Source organism: Felis catus, chromosome D1 (genome assembly GCF_018350175.1).
Source record: "Felis catus isolate Fca126 chromosome D1, F.catus_Fca126_mat1.0, whole genome shotgun sequence".
Taxonomy (NCBI): domain Eukaryota; kingdom Metazoa; phylum Chordata; class Mammalia; order Carnivora; family Felidae; genus Felis; species Felis catus.
The window spans coordinates 40,717,067-40,733,769 of NC_058377.1; the positions used below are offsets into that span (position 1 = coordinate 40,717,067).

The 16,703-nt window shown below is 44.0% G+C and overlaps 1 protein-coding gene across 5 annotated transcripts in view; it reads right to left on the minus strand.

The window, feature by feature from the left end:
• FAT3 (FAT atypical cadherin 3) overlaps positions 1-16,703 on the minus strand; it is a 669,818-nt gene that overhangs the window by 74,674 nt on the left and 578,441 nt on the right. For all 5 annotated transcript variants that reach the window (XM_011286534.4, XM_019811654.3, XM_019811655.3 and 2 more), the window contains 3 exons: positions 15,050-15,246; positions 14,075-14,228; positions 11,595-11,828 (listed from right to left, as the gene is read on the minus strand). In XM_011286534.4, coding sequence (XP_011284836.3) covers positions 11,595-11,828; positions 14,075-14,228; positions 15,050-15,246 — 585 coding nt within the window. The remainder of the gene's footprint in view (positions 1-11,594; positions 11,829-14,074; positions 14,229-15,049; positions 15,247-16,703) is intronic.

Consider the following 16,703-nt stretch of genomic DNA (forward strand, 5'->3'; position numbering starts at 1 on the left):
GTGCTGACAGCTCGGTGCCTGAAGCCTGCTTCAGATTCTGTCTCCCTCTCTCTCTGCCCTTCCCCCACTCGTGCTCTGTCTCTTTCTCTCTCTCAAAAATAAACATTAAAAAAATTAAAAAAATATTTTTTTGTCAAGGTCTCATTATAAAGGTATTTCAAGTGATACATTGTTTTGAGCTATTTGATATCCTTAAATTAAGCTGTAGAAGAAAATGGTTAGCCTCATCTTATTGTCTGTGGGAGGCAAGTAAAATCCCATTATAGCTAAAGAGCTCAAACTGACCACTTTTTTCTATCTTTAAAATAGGCCTTCAGATGATGTAAAATAAAAGAAAGTTGCCATTAGGAGGTCCATGGAATTGCAATTACTTTTCAAGTTAGACTTTAAATAGACTCTCTGATTATTTCTGTTTTAAGTGCCTCTTACAAGTTTTTCATTGGGTGATGACTAACCCTGGCACATTCCCCTGGGCAAAATACCAACTCTGGGGTCAGGAATCCCGGGGCCTTTTGAACAGTTAAAAAGGAGACAAGGCAGCCCCAGTCACAGAGTCAGGGAGATCCTGGCAATACCATAGACTTCCTGGGGACTCACCAGTTGGGCTGGCACCAGCTCTGCTGGGTAGCACTGGCAACATGATTGTGAGGTTCTAAGACATAGAAGAAAGCAGGGCCCCCTGTTGGACATAGCCAGAGCAGAGTATTAAACCAACAGGGGCCCTTCTAAGCAAGGGACCTGTACACCTGCAAAGGCTGTCCTTCCGTAGAGTTGGCCCCGCTGGTGGGTGATGTCACCTTTTGCGATACCTCAAAGACTGCAGCTCGTCTGGACATAAGCTCTCCTATCTATGGCTTGGCACTTTGCTAAGCCCGGAAGAGTCAAGTGTAAGTAAATGAATTCATCAAAGTATTTAAAACTCCATCTTTATTGGTGTATAGAACTTCTATACTGGACTACCCAGAAATAATACTACGTATGTCTCCTAAGTGGGTCACTATGTATGCCATTGGATCAGTCATTAATCTATCCAATAAATCACCTCCATCCAATAAATCTTCACAGGATTCCCACCTCTTGGCAGGCACTGAGGATGCACAGAAGAATCACAGCCCCTCAATATCTCCCATGTCTCAGGAGACAAGCATATATATAGTGGATTATTGGTGAGGGGTGGCCAAGGGACATTTCCCAGGGAAGAAAACAATTGAATTGAGTCATGAAGGAAAGACAGGAGTTGTCAGGAGTACCAAAGTGGAAAAGTGATAAAAAGAAAGGGCATTTTGGGTGACATGAACACATGTGAAGTTAAGAATGATGAAACCGGGTGCTCAGGGAAGGGTAAGGGGTTCAGTGTTGCTAAATTGTAAGTGTAGAATGGCAGGAGCTAAAGCTGTCTATTTTCAGAACCGCTAGCAAATTACCAAAGCTGTTATAAACAATTATAGCCAGAGTAAATGAAAAGCGTAAGTTGATGGATGAATTAGCAGAGAGAGAGAGAGAGAGAGAGAGAGAGAGAGAGAGAGAGAGAGAGAAGGAAGACCGGAGGAGGGGGACGAAGAGGGTGTCCGAGCGGGAAGCACTCTGTGATATGTGAGAAGTTATTTAGAGAGCTCCCCACAGGTGATGGACAACAAAATTGCGCCCGTCAAGGAGGCTTCACAAGGTGAAATGAGAGTGAGTACCCTGTGACAAAGCTGATGAGCACATTCAACATAGAGGCAGGAAGCCAAAGCTGGGGGTCCTTGGAGTCTGCACAAAATTCCCAGGGGTAGGTGGAAATTCCCCTCGAGACAAGCGCTCCTGTAATCCTGTCCTCTGCGTTGCTGCATGTTGGATCAGGACTGATCCACGGAGGAGCACAGAGGCCTGTTAACCACCCTCGTGGCATCCAGGAATGAAGCAGTGTGTGAATGGGTCACTGCCATCAACAGTTAGAAATCAGAATTCCCTGCTCATGGGTGGTGGTGCTAAAACTCTTCACTGAGACATCCCTTCCTGGAAGGAACTCGCTATTTCATTTGTTTGGACCCCCTGCTTGGAAGAAATTGGATTTTAAAAGGCATAATAATGATAATAACGTCTGTGTATCAAACGCAGACACTTCTAAACCAGGCAAGGCATCACAGTCAAAAAGAGGAAAAGAATGTATGTCGAGCCCTATCCCAGACTTTCTGAATCAGATTTTGGAGATGGAGCCTTCACCTGTTTGTGTTTATTTTTGTCTGTTTATTTTTAAAAGCTCCCAAAGGGATTCTGATGCACAGCCAGGGCTGATAACCAGCTTGTCTGATTTTTGTGCGTTATTTTTCCTCTGCTGTTGGATCCTGGAATTTGTGAGGGGATAGTTTGTACTGCTCTAATCAACTGAAGGGGTTCTAATTTCTTAGGCATAGAGGATTATTTCATGTTCCCAAATTAAGCCCTGTGTGACAGAAGGCATTTACGTTCTGTCCAATGGGCCTGGAGGAAGGAATTTTTAGCCTCTGAGGCTTCCTACATGAGAGAGCCCAGCTCTGAGGATGAAAGTCCCTGGTGGAAGGAACCCATTTATGCACAAGACATGATGTCAAGGAGTTAACATGGAATGTCTAACTTTGTTCTCCCAACCACTCGACAGCTCAGCAGACATGTATGGAACATGTACTGGGTGCCTGGTGCCATGCCAGTGCTGGTGACACAGAGATGAACAGATTGGTGTCCCAGCCCTCCAGGAGCTCATGGTCTAATGGGAAAACAAGGAATTAATATCTCCATTTTTATAGGCAGGAAGTGGAATTGAAAAGGGCTGGGGAACTTATTTAAGGTTAGACAGTTAGTAAAGGCTAGACTAGAGGTATTTGATCTGGTCTCCCCCCCAAACCACTGCATGCTGTTGCTTCCCAAAGCGACAGGCAAATGTGACAAGGAGGTGATGGGGTGCCACAGTCCACCATTTAGCCACGTGTACTGCGTGCACTGCAGAAAGCGTCCTGGTGCTGGTGGCAAGTCAAGGATTCAGGGGTTTATGGGGCCACGGAAACCTTTGCTCAGGACCACCTGACAGATGGCTGGAGGGGAGCAAGCTAGCTCTCTGAACCTCAGTTTCTCCATCTGCAGGCAAGAATACCACTAGCTCTTGTGCCACAGCAAGATTACTTGTGTAAGAGTTTGGGGTTCTCTTAAGATTGTATTTTTTGATATCCACAACAGACAAAGGGTTTCAGCCACAACATGCTCCGGAAATGGCCCATGTCTCAGTCTTTCGGGGGATTATTTAATTTTTATGAACATTTTAACAGTTCCTCAGCTGCCTTTAAAGATTTAATACTTTAGAGAATAACAGAGCTCTGGGGGAGAAAAAAAACCACATTAAGTCGCTGACCTATGCAGCTTAGAGGCAAGAGGCTCCAAGGCATCAGGAAAGAGAAGAATATATGGTACCTAAGAGCAGGCCGGCTGAATCAGAATCAAATCCTTCTTGAAACACCTTCTGGTGGAAATTATTAGAATACAGAAAAGAGCCTTGGACTGAGATATCAGGGTACCTTCCTTTTAGATCCCGCTCTGCCACTCACAAAGTCGTCTTGGGTACATCTCGTTGTCTATGGGCCTCCGTTTCCTTCTCGGGAAAAGAAAGGTTTCGACTGGATTTTTTTCAGGGACCTGCCAGTGTAACATCCGAACATCTACTAGGACTGTGATGCACCAACAAAGTGGGCCTGCTGCCCCAGGGAGAATTCAGGAAACCACAAGAGCAGCAACAAGGAACGGCTGACGCTGTTGAATCAGCACTCACTCCACCACATCAAAGCAGCGTGTTCCCAATTCGGCTGAACTATTTCTCCTTCAGGGAGGGCCCTGTTTTGATTGCCACTGACCTGCATGACAGCCCTTCTTCCTCACACAGTGGAGTCTGTGGGTGGATAATCGCTATGGCATGAGATTCTTAAGGATACATGGACAGAATTCAGAACGCCCATAAACCTGCATGAATGTGCTAGTTCTCTACGGCTGCATGGGAAATTACTCCAGAACGTAGCATGAAACAACAAATATGTAGTATTTCATGGTTTCTGTGGGGGTGGGAATCCAGGCATGGCTTAGCTGGTCGGCTGTGGCCCAAGGTGTCCTGTTGAGCAGGGCTGCAGTTTCATGTGACGGCTCAAACGGAGGTGGGGGTCCACTTTCAAGCACACTCATGTAGCTGCTAATAGGACTCAGTCCCTCACCATGTGGGCCTCTCACAGGCCTGCCTCACAATATCATAGCTCTCCTCCTCAGGGTATTGAGCACTAAATTGTGTCCAGCCCCAAATTCACATGTTGAAGCCCTAACACTGATGCGACTATTTGGAGATGGGGCTTTTAGGAGATATTAAGTTAAATGAGATCATAGGGATGGGGTCCTAATCTAGCAAGACTCATAGCCTATAAGAAGAGGAAGACAGAGAGAACTCTTTCTCTCTCTGCTGTACACACCAAGGAAAGGCCATGTGAGCAGGCAGTGAGATCCTTATAGATTGGTATGATTGACACTCCTATAGAGTTTGTCCCATGAAGATGCAGGGAACTGCTAACCCAGAGCTCTTGACATGCTTCTCTGTCATAGTTCCAGCACCTAATCCACAGCACTTTGCTGAGAGTTTATCTCCTGTCTTCACTTTTCTTCCCAAGGCCCTTTTCATGGCTTTCAGTAAGTGGCACACATACACAAGCCTAGGATGAGTCAAAGGAGATAACAAACAACTGGATAGACTCATTTAATGTGGTTTGGTCAGAAGGATCTCTGTTTAACAACCCTCAGGGGTTATTTTAATGAACATGACTCTCAGATAAATAATCTCCTGCTCCTTCATAAGGAGCTACCCTCTCAGAACAAACAATGCTCCACAATACTAGGCCAGTCATTTATTTCCTCTGACAAGATCGGTGCTTTGGAAAAGCAAGTTCACTGCAGGTCCTGCTCCATGAGAGGAGAGCAGGGGTCATGATACCAACTCCCTCATTAAATACTCAGAAAATGAATCCTGACCATGGACAGCAAGTTTACATTATTACAGTGAATGACAGTGCAAAATTAAGAATGTTGAGGGCTGTGCAAATACAAACATTTGGGTAGAAATGGGAAAGTTCTGCCACAAGATAACTCTTCTCTGTCTCTTTCCTATTCTCGATTAATGTGAGGACCTAACTATTCACTTGAAAGCAGAAGGCATCATTTTGGAAGAGTCTTAGAGAGAATCTCTGTATTTTCTATTAACGTAATTCATTCTACCAGTTGTGTCCATTCATTAATGTCACGCAATACCTACAGAGCGCTCCATGTGTGAGGCATTCTTCCTCATTTCTTGGTGACTTCCTCTCACATTTCCTCTAGCCCTTGAAGAAAACTCCCTGCACATTTTAATTATTATGTGTCATGGTGTGGACGTCTTGGGGTTCATCTTGTTTGGGGTTCTCTGTGCATCCTGGACCTGAATATCTGTTTCCTTCCCCAGGTTAAAGAAGTTTTTAGCCATGATTTCTTCTAATAAGTTTTCTACCCCTTTCTACCCCTGTCTCTTCTCCTTCTTTGTCTGCTATAATGCAAATGTTAGCATGCTTGGTGATGTGCAAGAGGTCCCTTAAACTATCCTCAATTTTTAAAATTCTTTTTTCTTTTTGGCTGTTCAGCTTGGGCGCTTTCCATTATCCTGTCTTATAGATCACTGATCGATTCCTCTACATCATCTAATCTGCTCTTGATTCCCTCTAGAGTATTTTTCATTTCAGTTATTGTATTCTTCAACTCTGATTGGTTCTTTTTTATATCATCTATCTCTTCGTTGAAGTTCCGACCTCTGTTCATCCACTCTTCAGTCCAGTGAGGATCTTTATGACCATTACTTTGGACCCTTTATAAGGAAGATTGCTTACCTCTGTTTCTTTTACTCTGTTTCTGAGGTTTGGTTCTATTCTTTCATTTGGAACATATTCCCATGCTTTCTCATTCTGTCTGGCTCTGTGTTTGTTTTTATGTATTAGGCAGATCAGTTGTGTCTCCCAGACTCAAGGGAGTGGCCTTATGTAGAGGGTCCTGCAGGGCCCAGAAGCTCAATCCCCACTGGTGTCCAGACCAGGCACTCCAGGGCTGTCTCCTGTGTGGGCTGTGTGGCTGGGTCACAACTGTTGTGGGTGCACCGCTGTGGCTGGCTGAGAGGCTCAGCTGAGGCTTTTGCTGGTGTGCTGGTGGGCAGGGCTCCTTCCCCCAACCCTCTCCCTGCACCCCCCTGTTCCATGGGAGTCACTTCGGGTAGGTATTAGACATGGTTTTGCTCCTTCTTTTTATTTTTTAATGTTTATTTGTTTTTGAGAGAGAGAGAAAGACAGAGTGCAAGAGGGGAAGAGGGGGCAGAGAGAGGGAGACACCGAATCTGAAGTGGGCTCCAGGCTCCGAGCTGTTAGCACAGAGCTCGACATGAGGCTCGAACCCATGGAGTGCGAGATCATGACCTGAGCCAAAGTCGGACGCCCAACCGACTGAGCCACCCAGGCGCCCCTGCTCTTTCTTTTAAAGTCCCTAAGCCACCACTCTAATTTTGGCCCTTGTAATCTTTTACAGTACTCTCCTAGGACCTTTCCTCACCCTCGTTTTGGAGGCTTCTATCAGATTAGCATTTCCCAAACCCAGAACTGATCATTTCTTTTCTCACAAGTGCTCTGTGGCTGTTTTCTACTTATTGGTTTAAGCACATAATCCCTGGATTTTGTGAACCGCCACAGTCAGGCCCAGACTCCTTTTCTCATCTCATTTGCTTCTCCCCATCCTGGATGACATGATGTTCTCCCAATCATTGAGTTGGGGCCACACATTCCCAGCTTTACAACTTTATCCTCATGGTTCCTGTCTCCCTGAATACCTTCCTACCTCTGCCTGTTGAAATCCTATTCATTCCGGGAGCTCCGCCTTTTGTGAAAAGTATGTGTGCTACTGATTCAAGCTCTTCACTGCTGCACATGACCGGAGGCCTGTCACTGCACAGTCCTCATCTTGGAGAACCTTGCGGTCCCTTCTTGTGCCTTCTACCTAGCCACTCACTAAATTTCTGTTAAATTGAATGGAAAAAAATTGTAATGTGTGCTATGAGCCCCCAAGCTTCTCTTTTACCCCTGAAAGAAGTTCCATACCTTGCAGGAAATCTTTTATAGGAGAGGAGAAAGTGAGTTGCTTATTAGAACATTTCTTTGCCTTGTGTCCCTGGTCCATAAGAGGAAAAATATGTCCTTTTGCATCTCAGATATCTCAAAATTGGCCTCTCAATAAATCATGGGCTACAGCATATTTTGCAGAGCGTGTTTACATTTTATTTTCATATAACTTTGCCTAAAATGGTCACAGACTTCAGCTCTGATCTTCATCTCTGCATATTTCCTTTGCTAGCTTAGAAGACCCTCAAAATTAGGAAGCCGGACACAAATCCTACCTATGAGAGGTAGACTAACTAGGAAGATATTAACCCCGAAGTGTAACAACAAAAGGTCCCCTGATCTTTACTGAAAGGATTACATTTTTTATACATGTTAGGTCATAAAATCATGTCACTAGTTTACGGAATTGAGGACATTTCCATTTTACAGGAAGACTAAGACTTTGATGCTAAAATCTAGACAGTTGCCATGCTATTTCGTAGAGCTCATAAACTGGGTGTTGAAATTATCTTGTCCTCCTCTGTTTTGATTTTATTCCTAACTTAGGCAGTTACTCTAACAGTGTTGGTTTTATTATGAATAACGAATTCAGCACAGCAAAGAGGTGTTTGGCTAAAAGCAAGAGTAGTTTTTAAAATTAGAAAACCAGGATATGAAAGTTCAGTGAGTCCTTATAAGAGCTTTGAATTCACGAAGTTATGGAATCAGATTTCAGATGAATATATCCTGGTCGTTTCTCTGTATTTTACAGTGACTTTGTTTATACTGTAGCAAAATGGTGGTGACGTAATTTATAAATTCAGGTAAAGAAATATGCTTAACAAAAGAAGTTTCATGAATGAAATAACCCTGCTGTCTACACAAATGGAGCCAACGATCTTCACTAGGATCAAAAACCAATGCGGGTGAATCTCCAAGGGAAAGGACAAGTGGGATGGATCTCAAGGGGATGCTTAGTGAAAAAAGTCAGTCTCAAAGAATTATACACCACATAGTTCCTTTCAAATAATGTTTTTTGAAATAATCAAATTATAGATATGGGGATTAGTGGTTGCCAGGGGTTAGAGACTGGGAAGGAAGTGTCAGGAGGAGGATGGTGTGGTTATGATGGGGTAGCAGGAGGGAGCTCTGTAATGGCGGTTACATGAAGCTGCACAGGTGAGAAAATTGTAGAGAACTACACACACGCACGCATGCACGCACGCACGCACATGTGACACATGCCAAATCTGACAGTGTACTACAGCTAACACAAGATGTCGTCACTGGGGGAAAGTGTCGAGTGAAAGGTGCATGTGATCCTCTGCGCATTTTTTTTGCGGCTACCTGGGAATCTATTATCAGTTCCAAAAAAATTTTTTTTAAAAACTCAACTATTTTCTGGTCACAAAGGGGCTCGTGAGGTCAGGCAGTAACATAAATAAGCAAAGTGGCTGGGAACAGGGAGCGTGAGCTCTGGCTGTTCTCATAAAGGCAGCTGCTATGTCTTCAGCTCCTACCATGGTGGGGCTGTGTGTCTGGATTTGCTGTTTTCTGAGGGCTGCTTCCGTTTTTATAAAATACCCAGAACTGAAAATTCGAAAAGAAAATCTCCTGAATTTTATTGGCAATGAACTCTACCTTTTTGGAACACTATATAACGGGCCAAACTAAAGATATGAGGGCCAGATGCAGTCTAATGACATGCAAACTCAGCTTCAGGCCAGGTGAGCTGGGCCGAGGTGAACTGACCATGTGATGACCTGGCAATCTCAATATGCATCTCACGCTCCTCTGTGGTCCCTTCTGAAAGACTGAGAGCTGGGTCCCCTTGAGGAAGTGAGTTTTCTGAGCAGGCAACTAATGAAGATGGTGTAAGCTATTTCAGTGGCACCCAGGGATTCTGGAGGATGTTGCTTTGATGTCAGCTCCGACTGACGCCTCTGCTGTTGGCATCCCCCTGCAAGCTCTGGCCAGGACCTTCACAGCCACTTCCTTACCCTGTGCCCCGGACACGGTCGGGTGCTTCGTCTGCATTTTTACAAGTGTTCGTTTGTTCTTGCCAGCTATCTCAGTTCCTTTATTTTTTCACACTAAGTGCGGAGCACCCGGGTGGCTCAGTTGGTCGAACGTCCAACTCTTGATTTTGGTTCAGGTCATGATTCCAGGGCTGTGGGATTGAGCCCCATGTTGGGCTCCGTGCTGGGCGTGGAGCCTGCTTAAGTTATTCTCTCTCTCTCTTTCTCTGCCCCTCCCCTGCTCTCATGTGCATGCTCTCTTGCTCACTCTTTCGGAACAATAATAATAATTAAGAAAAGCTAAATGAGTTGTACAGAAACTGAGAAAAGGAGCCAGGATCTGGTATCTTACGCTAGAGCTTTCCTGAGGCGGATACAATGGTCTGGTGAATACACTTTATATGCACCGCACTCACAGCCTCTGTGTCTACCTCTGTGTCTGCTTGAAGCTCTGAATGTAAGCCTTTGGAGAATTAGTGCAAATGAGCAGAGGCAGGTGCTGACGGGGTCATTATTCTGGTTTGGGGCCTTTAAAGGCTTTCTCATCTCTGCCATCTAAAGGCCCACATTCTAGTCATCTTTCTTCCCCAACTCCCAACACGAACAGCTGACTCAGAAGAAGTGAAAAGAAGGATGGAACTAACTGCATGTTCTTCACCACGGCCACATCCGTGAGCCAGTAACATCCCTCCACTGTCCTCAACATCATGAGCGCCAAGCAGCCTCTTTCTGTCTTCAATCTCTGGTAGCTAGAGCATACCCAATTCCTTCAGGAAGGAAGGGAGTAGAAAAATTTCATTTTTTTAAAATCAGGATTTTAATTTAAGTCAAAAAATTAAATCATGAAATTTCATCTATGGCTCGGGGCACCTGGGTGGCTCCAAATCTTGATCTCGGCTCACGTCATGATCTTGTGGTTCCTGAGACCGAGCCCCCTGCTGAGCTCTGCACTGACATCACAGAGCCTGCTTAGGATTCTCTCTCTTCCTCTCTACCTGCCCCTCCCCACTCTCGAAATAAATAAATAAACATGAAAAAAAAATTTTTTTAAGTTTCACCCTATGGCTCCATTACACATTCTCAAATTTAAATAATTGAAAGATTTATTTGCATGATTTCTGCTCTCCCCTCCAAAAGCCTGCTAATAAGAGTCCAGAGGATGTTTTCCAATGCTGCTTTAAAAAAGCGTATTTGTATAAGACAGCAGTGGACCAAGCTCAGGGGCATACTTGAACCTGGGGGTTCCTGGGCCTTGTTTTGGAAAAAACTTTGAAACACAATTACAAAGAAAAAAAAAAAGGACATTCATAGGTATTACATAATTATAAATCAATAAATGAGTCTTTTCCTGTTTACCGTTCTTTACCAAGCTTCACATAATATGCAGACTTTTAAAGGGTTGGTGCTCAGCCTGGAAAATTATGCTAATGAGGTAAGAGCAATAATTTAAAGTAGCCACTAATTTCTCGAAGGGGAAATATGCAGAGACCCGGGGCTCTACGTTTGTTTTCGACTAATTATCATGTATTTACTTTTCCATTAGTCCAATAATTTTTCTTTCAATTCAGAATTAAGCAATAAGACACTGAATTATATAAAGGCCTGTTTAGCATAGCAGACACACCCCATCATTCCCTAGTCCTCTGATTTACAGCTCTTAAAATGCACAACCAAGAGGCTGTCTATATGCCCTTTTGTATGTACATCCCATCACACAGTCACCTCAATAACTTATGCATTCTTGAAAGGACTACCTAGCAATTAACTCCAGGCTTTTCTAACTCACCATCTCATTATGCAAAGTGGATCTGAACACAAACTTTATCAGCAGCAACTTTTAGTTCGAATTCCGTCTTATTTCCACCACCCTCACTCTGCCTGGTAACGTCAGTATACGTGTGACCAAAAGGCTATGGAAAATGGCAGTTAAAAAAAATTGACATAGGACTGGCAGCACATTTAGTAATTGTTCTTTGCACTGTGGGGCACTACCATAAATCGAGATTGTCATATTTCAGCTGAAGCATGTGATGCAATTCTTTATAGAAATGGAAATGAATTCTCCCTGCCACACAACACAGCATTTTAACTATGTTCAGGAGGAATGGGCAAGTAAGCAAGCTATTATTTTTACTCTAAAGGTTAAAAAAGAACAAACAAGCCCAAAGCTCTTTGTTAGAAGGCAAGGAAATTCAGAGTATAGCTTTTTGAAACCCTAGAAAGAGGAGGGGCGGGGGGGGCACCCTGTAGTCTTCTCTCATACATGTAAAGCATATCAGTGGAAAAGCTGACACGTGGTCATTAGTTTAACACATGTGTTCTCGTGGTAAGGAACCAAGGTGGGCTGGTAAAACCAAAGGAGAGGTATCCACTGAAGATATGTCAAGAGCATGAACAAGGAGGCATCGCATCAGTGCAACTGACTTACCAACATCAGGATCCACGGCTTGAACTCTGGTCAAGAGAGCCTTGGTGGCCGTGTTCTCATAGACACAGGCATTGTAGTGCTCGGAAGAAAACACAGGGGGGTTATCGTTCACGTCCTCCAGGATCAGGTGGATGTCAGATTGGCAGAACCTGCCACCACCGTCAGTGGCCCTGGCAATCAGGTTGTACACGGGGACCCTTTCCCGGTCCAAAAGAGCCAATGTTTTTAATTCACCTGTGAAAATAAAAGGCCTCACATTTCAAAAACCACTTTTCTTTGAAGAGCAGAGAATCACGTATATAAAGAATCCCCAATACGGGAAGGACCATTGACATTTGGCTCAAGTGCTTCCTACTTTGAAAAACAGAGCAAATCCAATTTTAAGCATCAGGGAAAAACCTATGGAATTTCTGGATACAACGACAAATCAACTGCATGGCCTTCAAATTAATTAATCCCACTGTGAAACTCCTGGTATCAGGATTTCCCTTTGGCTACCTGGAGAGCACTGTAGCTCTTTAAACCTCTCAAGACCTGCTCTGGACATCAGCTATGTGTGTCTCTGGATTTCTGCTCTATCTCCAGAAAAAGCATAGAGAATTGACAACAGTATCCTTAGTTCTCTGGTAGTCAGTCATGTCAATAATCCACAGACCCAGAAAGAGCAGTCTTCTCTGCTTCCAGAGCTGCTTCCAACATTGTTTCACCCCATCTTTTAGAAGAAAACAATCAAAACAGAGGCTGGCTTTTGCAAAAAGAGGTCTGGAAGGAATCCTATTGTGCCAGTGTAAACCCGACTTGCTGGACTGTGGAAGGGCCTGTGGTTGCTTGGGGAGGGTTCCAGTGAGGGAATATTTGAGGGGTTTGGATCAGCAGGAATTTAGCAAGGTCAGGAGCTAAGATATATCTTTATTTTAACCACTGGAACAGTGCTAGGTATCAGCCGCTGTGGAGAGTTAGTTGTTTAAATTTCAATAGACAATGGCAACAAGCACAGTGACAGACCTGAATAAATGCTATTTGCTGAAAAGCATGACTCATGACATACTATTATTCTTAAATAAAATTAGTAGACATTATTCAGACCAAGCCATCTATACTTATAAAGCCTTTCCTTCTATGGCTTCCTTGCTGTAAGCCAGTTCTCAAACACAGCTTGGACTACTTCCTTCTCCTTCTCAGAAACTTCCAGTGGTTTTTCAGTTCGGCATTCAAGACCTTCCATGATCAGCCTAAAGTTCTTTCTCCCACCGCTTTTCTCGTAGGCCATCCTATAGTTCTTCTCACCAGTGACAGTGTCGTACATGCCCTTCCTCGAATGTGCCATGCTCTCTGCTCATGTTGACCCCAGGGCCTGAAGTGTCCTGCTTCAGCTACTAGAATCCTGCCTCGGTTCAATTACCGGCTCTTCCCCTTCATCAGAATATTAGCTACTTTTTCCTCTGTGCTCAGCTATTACTCCCCTGATATCCTTCCTAGACACTTATTTCATTCTGCCTTTTATTATTATTTAAAAAAAAATTTTCCCCCTACTGGGTTCAATATCCCTCAGGCATGACTTGTTTTACTCCTCTTGCAGCCCACCGCTAATATCCCATAATATCTTTTATGTCTACTAGTTACTCAATGAATGTTAGCTACTGAATAAGTAATTGCTAGACCTATATCGCCAAGTCGTATATTTCCATGGAGCCAAGTGCTTCCTAGTAGGATGCAGCTGACACGGGAGAGGGGCAGGGAGGAGCCATTATCTTTGGAGACTCAATAGTTAGCCATTATTCATTACGACCAACACAACACTGGAAATATGCAAATTATTCAATCTTTACACTTCATTTACAAATTGCCATTGGATGAACCATCCGGTACACAACACCGAAATAATTTACCTCCATAAAAATGTCTTTTCCGTTAGCTCTGGCCTTCAATGTGGGCATCTGCCTTTAGCATACATAACCTTTGACCTTATAAATTTTGCCTGAATATATAAACTAATCTCAGGGCTCATAGCTTTGGAGAAACTAGGTGGGAATATCTAATAAAAACCAGAAAAGTGTGTGAATAAGCTTCAGGAAGGGACCCAAAAGGGACTTCAAGAGAGAAAAAACTCTCCTTACTATGCATTGCTCTCTGGTTTGCAACTTGCATTTGTGATGTAACTCTATATTCTTTATAGGGCAGGTGCCTTAACTCACAGATATGAAAAACAGAAGAACCAAATAGACACATCTGATTACTTGATGCTAACGAATGTAGGTAAAGTCAGGGCACATCTTGTAGGCCAAAGAAAGTTTGTGCGCTCCAGGGCATCCATCATCAGACACCATGTGCAGCTAGTGTTTTTTAGAGTCCTAGATAGCAGGGCATCATATCGATGATCTTGTACGCTAAGAACCCACGAGTGACGAGGCCATATGAGAGTTTAACTTCTCTCATGGATTAACAATGGCATTTACCCAAAAAAATAAATTTCACCTTACCACTTTCTGGATCTAGAAAAAATTCATTGTTTCCAGATCCGTAGAGTGAGTATCGTATATCTCCATTGGATCCAATATCGGCATCCTTGGCACGGACTTTCAGGATGATTTTATTGGATGGAATATCTTCAGGAAATAATGCTGTGTATGCAACCTGGCAAAGGTAAAGAAAGGTAATTGAATCATTGGTATTTGTGAGGCAATTGCCACATTTTGCATTACAAATGATTTCTTTAAAAATGCATTAATACTGGGGCGCCTGGGTGGCTCAGTCCGTTAAGCATCTGACTTCGGTTCAGGTCATGATCTCGCAGTTTGTGAGTTCAAGTCCTGCATCGGGCTCTGTGCTGACAGCTCAGAGCCTGGAGCCTGCTTTGGATTCTGTGTCTCCCTCTCTCTCTGCCCCTCTCCTGTTCACACTCTGTCTCTCTCTCAAAAATAAATAAACATTTAAAAAAATTTAAAAAATGCATTAATACAATTTGGGGCCCCTGAGTGGCTCAGTCAGTTAAGCATCTGACACTTGATTTTAGTTCAGGTCATGATCTAACAGTGGTGAGACTGAACCCACTGACCCATGTCAGGGTCTGTGCTGGGCATGGAGCCTGCTTAAGATTCTCTCTCCTTCTCCTTTTGCCCCTCCCCAGCTCTCTCTCTCTCTCTTAAAACAAAACAAAACAAAACGAAACGAAACAAAACGAAACAAAACAAAAACCTCATGATTTTCTTTTTGTGTTTTTTTTGGGTCGGGCAAAATTAGGTACCTGAAGTTGCTACCTATGCCTTTTTTTGTTTATAATGTTTCATCCTAAACTCTACCATCTACCCTCTTGCATCCAATCGGAGCTCACTAATTAAGGAGACAAGAGCAGAAAGTAGCCTGGCCTTCAGGAGAATAATGAAATGGGCTTTGATTTAATTTTTGAGAAACAGAGTAAAAAGCAGCAATATATCTGATATACCCACAGATCTTACCTGATCACACACTGGGCTATTGTCATTCACATCACTGACAGTCACTTCTACCGTGGCCTGTGTGACAAAAAGCCCATCAGTAGCAGTGATATTGAGGAAGTAAATGTCTTGTTCTTCTCTATCTAAAGGTCTTTTCACATAGACCTTCCACTCACTCTGCACCAGGCCCAGAGCAAACCTTCCTCGGGGGTTCCCTCCTGTGGAGAAAAAAGGGTTTTTTGAGGATGAGCAATGAAGAGCTTTGATCTACACCTCCAGTGAGAGGCCCGTGTGGGGTCATCCAGCTGCCCCTCCAACTGTATCGTTTACAAAACTGGAAAAAAATTGACAGTTACTTCCTTTTGATGCTCCTGCAACAAAAGCAGGTATTTATATGCTTGGCTTGTGGGGAATGTAAAACAGTAACTTTCCAAGAGAATAAAATGCACTTAGAGAAACTGGGGATGATCTCTTGTTTAGTCCCCCTGAAGGATAATCAAATTCAAACTGTGAACAATGAATCCTCTTCTCAGGATGATACAATTGTCTTCCCATTTGGTCTCGAGAGAGGATGTAGTACACTACAGCTCTTGTTACCAAGACAATTTCATTAGCTGTTGATTATGCAATCAAGGAGAGGCAGTCAGTTCTAGTAAGGAATCTTTTAATGAAGGCTTCATCATACAGCTGCGCTCATCTTACAAGGACCGGAGTTTGGGGAAGAAAAGTTGGCGTGACAGAGGAAGACCCATTAGTATTAAGTAGCCCTAAGAGGGGTCATTTCAGGAGCAGTTCAAAGATAAGCACTGCAATTAGGTCGAATTTATCAGAGTGAAGCTGGGGATAGCGGAAGGAAAGGAGAAGAGATGAGGGGGAACAGTTTTTATGAGGCCGAAGCATTGACAGTGTCCCGGCAATATTGCTTTCCCACATCATTAAATTACACGGAGACAAAAGCATCTTGGAGGAGACAGGAAGAGGAGGAGAGAAGAAAACTGCCTTGACCTTCTAGTCCTGAGGAGGGAAACACTGTCACTTTCAAACATGGAGGAAGACTGGACAAGACAACTGGCAAGAAGCCCGGAATCCGGTTAGATCATCACCGTTTTGTTGGTTCGGGGATTCTATAAGTATCCGTTGCTCACTCTGGGCCAGGCACTATTCCGGGCAGTGGGGCCACAGCCGCAGACAAAACTGGCAGAAACCCCTGCCCCCACAGGGGAGCTCAGGTCCCAGTGGGGAAGACCGACGGTACACCCATCTCCTTATTTAAGGAGAGCATACTGCGTACTGGCTGCTGGTCTGTTGAAAAAGGGAATCTTTAAAAGAGTGGAGGGCAAAGACTGTGGTCCCGCCAGAGGGACTGAGGGGGAAGTAGGGGAATGTTAGTGCCGGACACGCACTTTCAAGGTATGGGGAGGGGTCAGTCCGGGGGCCTCAGGGGTGGGGGACAAGCCTGGGATAAATGGACCATATTGGGAACAGAAAGCACAGAAATTGTGAGGGCCACACATTCCCCAAGGACAGTGGTTTTCTGCCGGGAGTGGCTGTGTACCACGCCCACACCAGGACATTTGTCAGTGTCGAGAGATATTTTTGAATGTCACGTTGAGGGTGGTGGTGGTGCTGCTGCAATCTCCTGGGTGGAGGCCAGAGATGCTGCCTGTCATCCTAC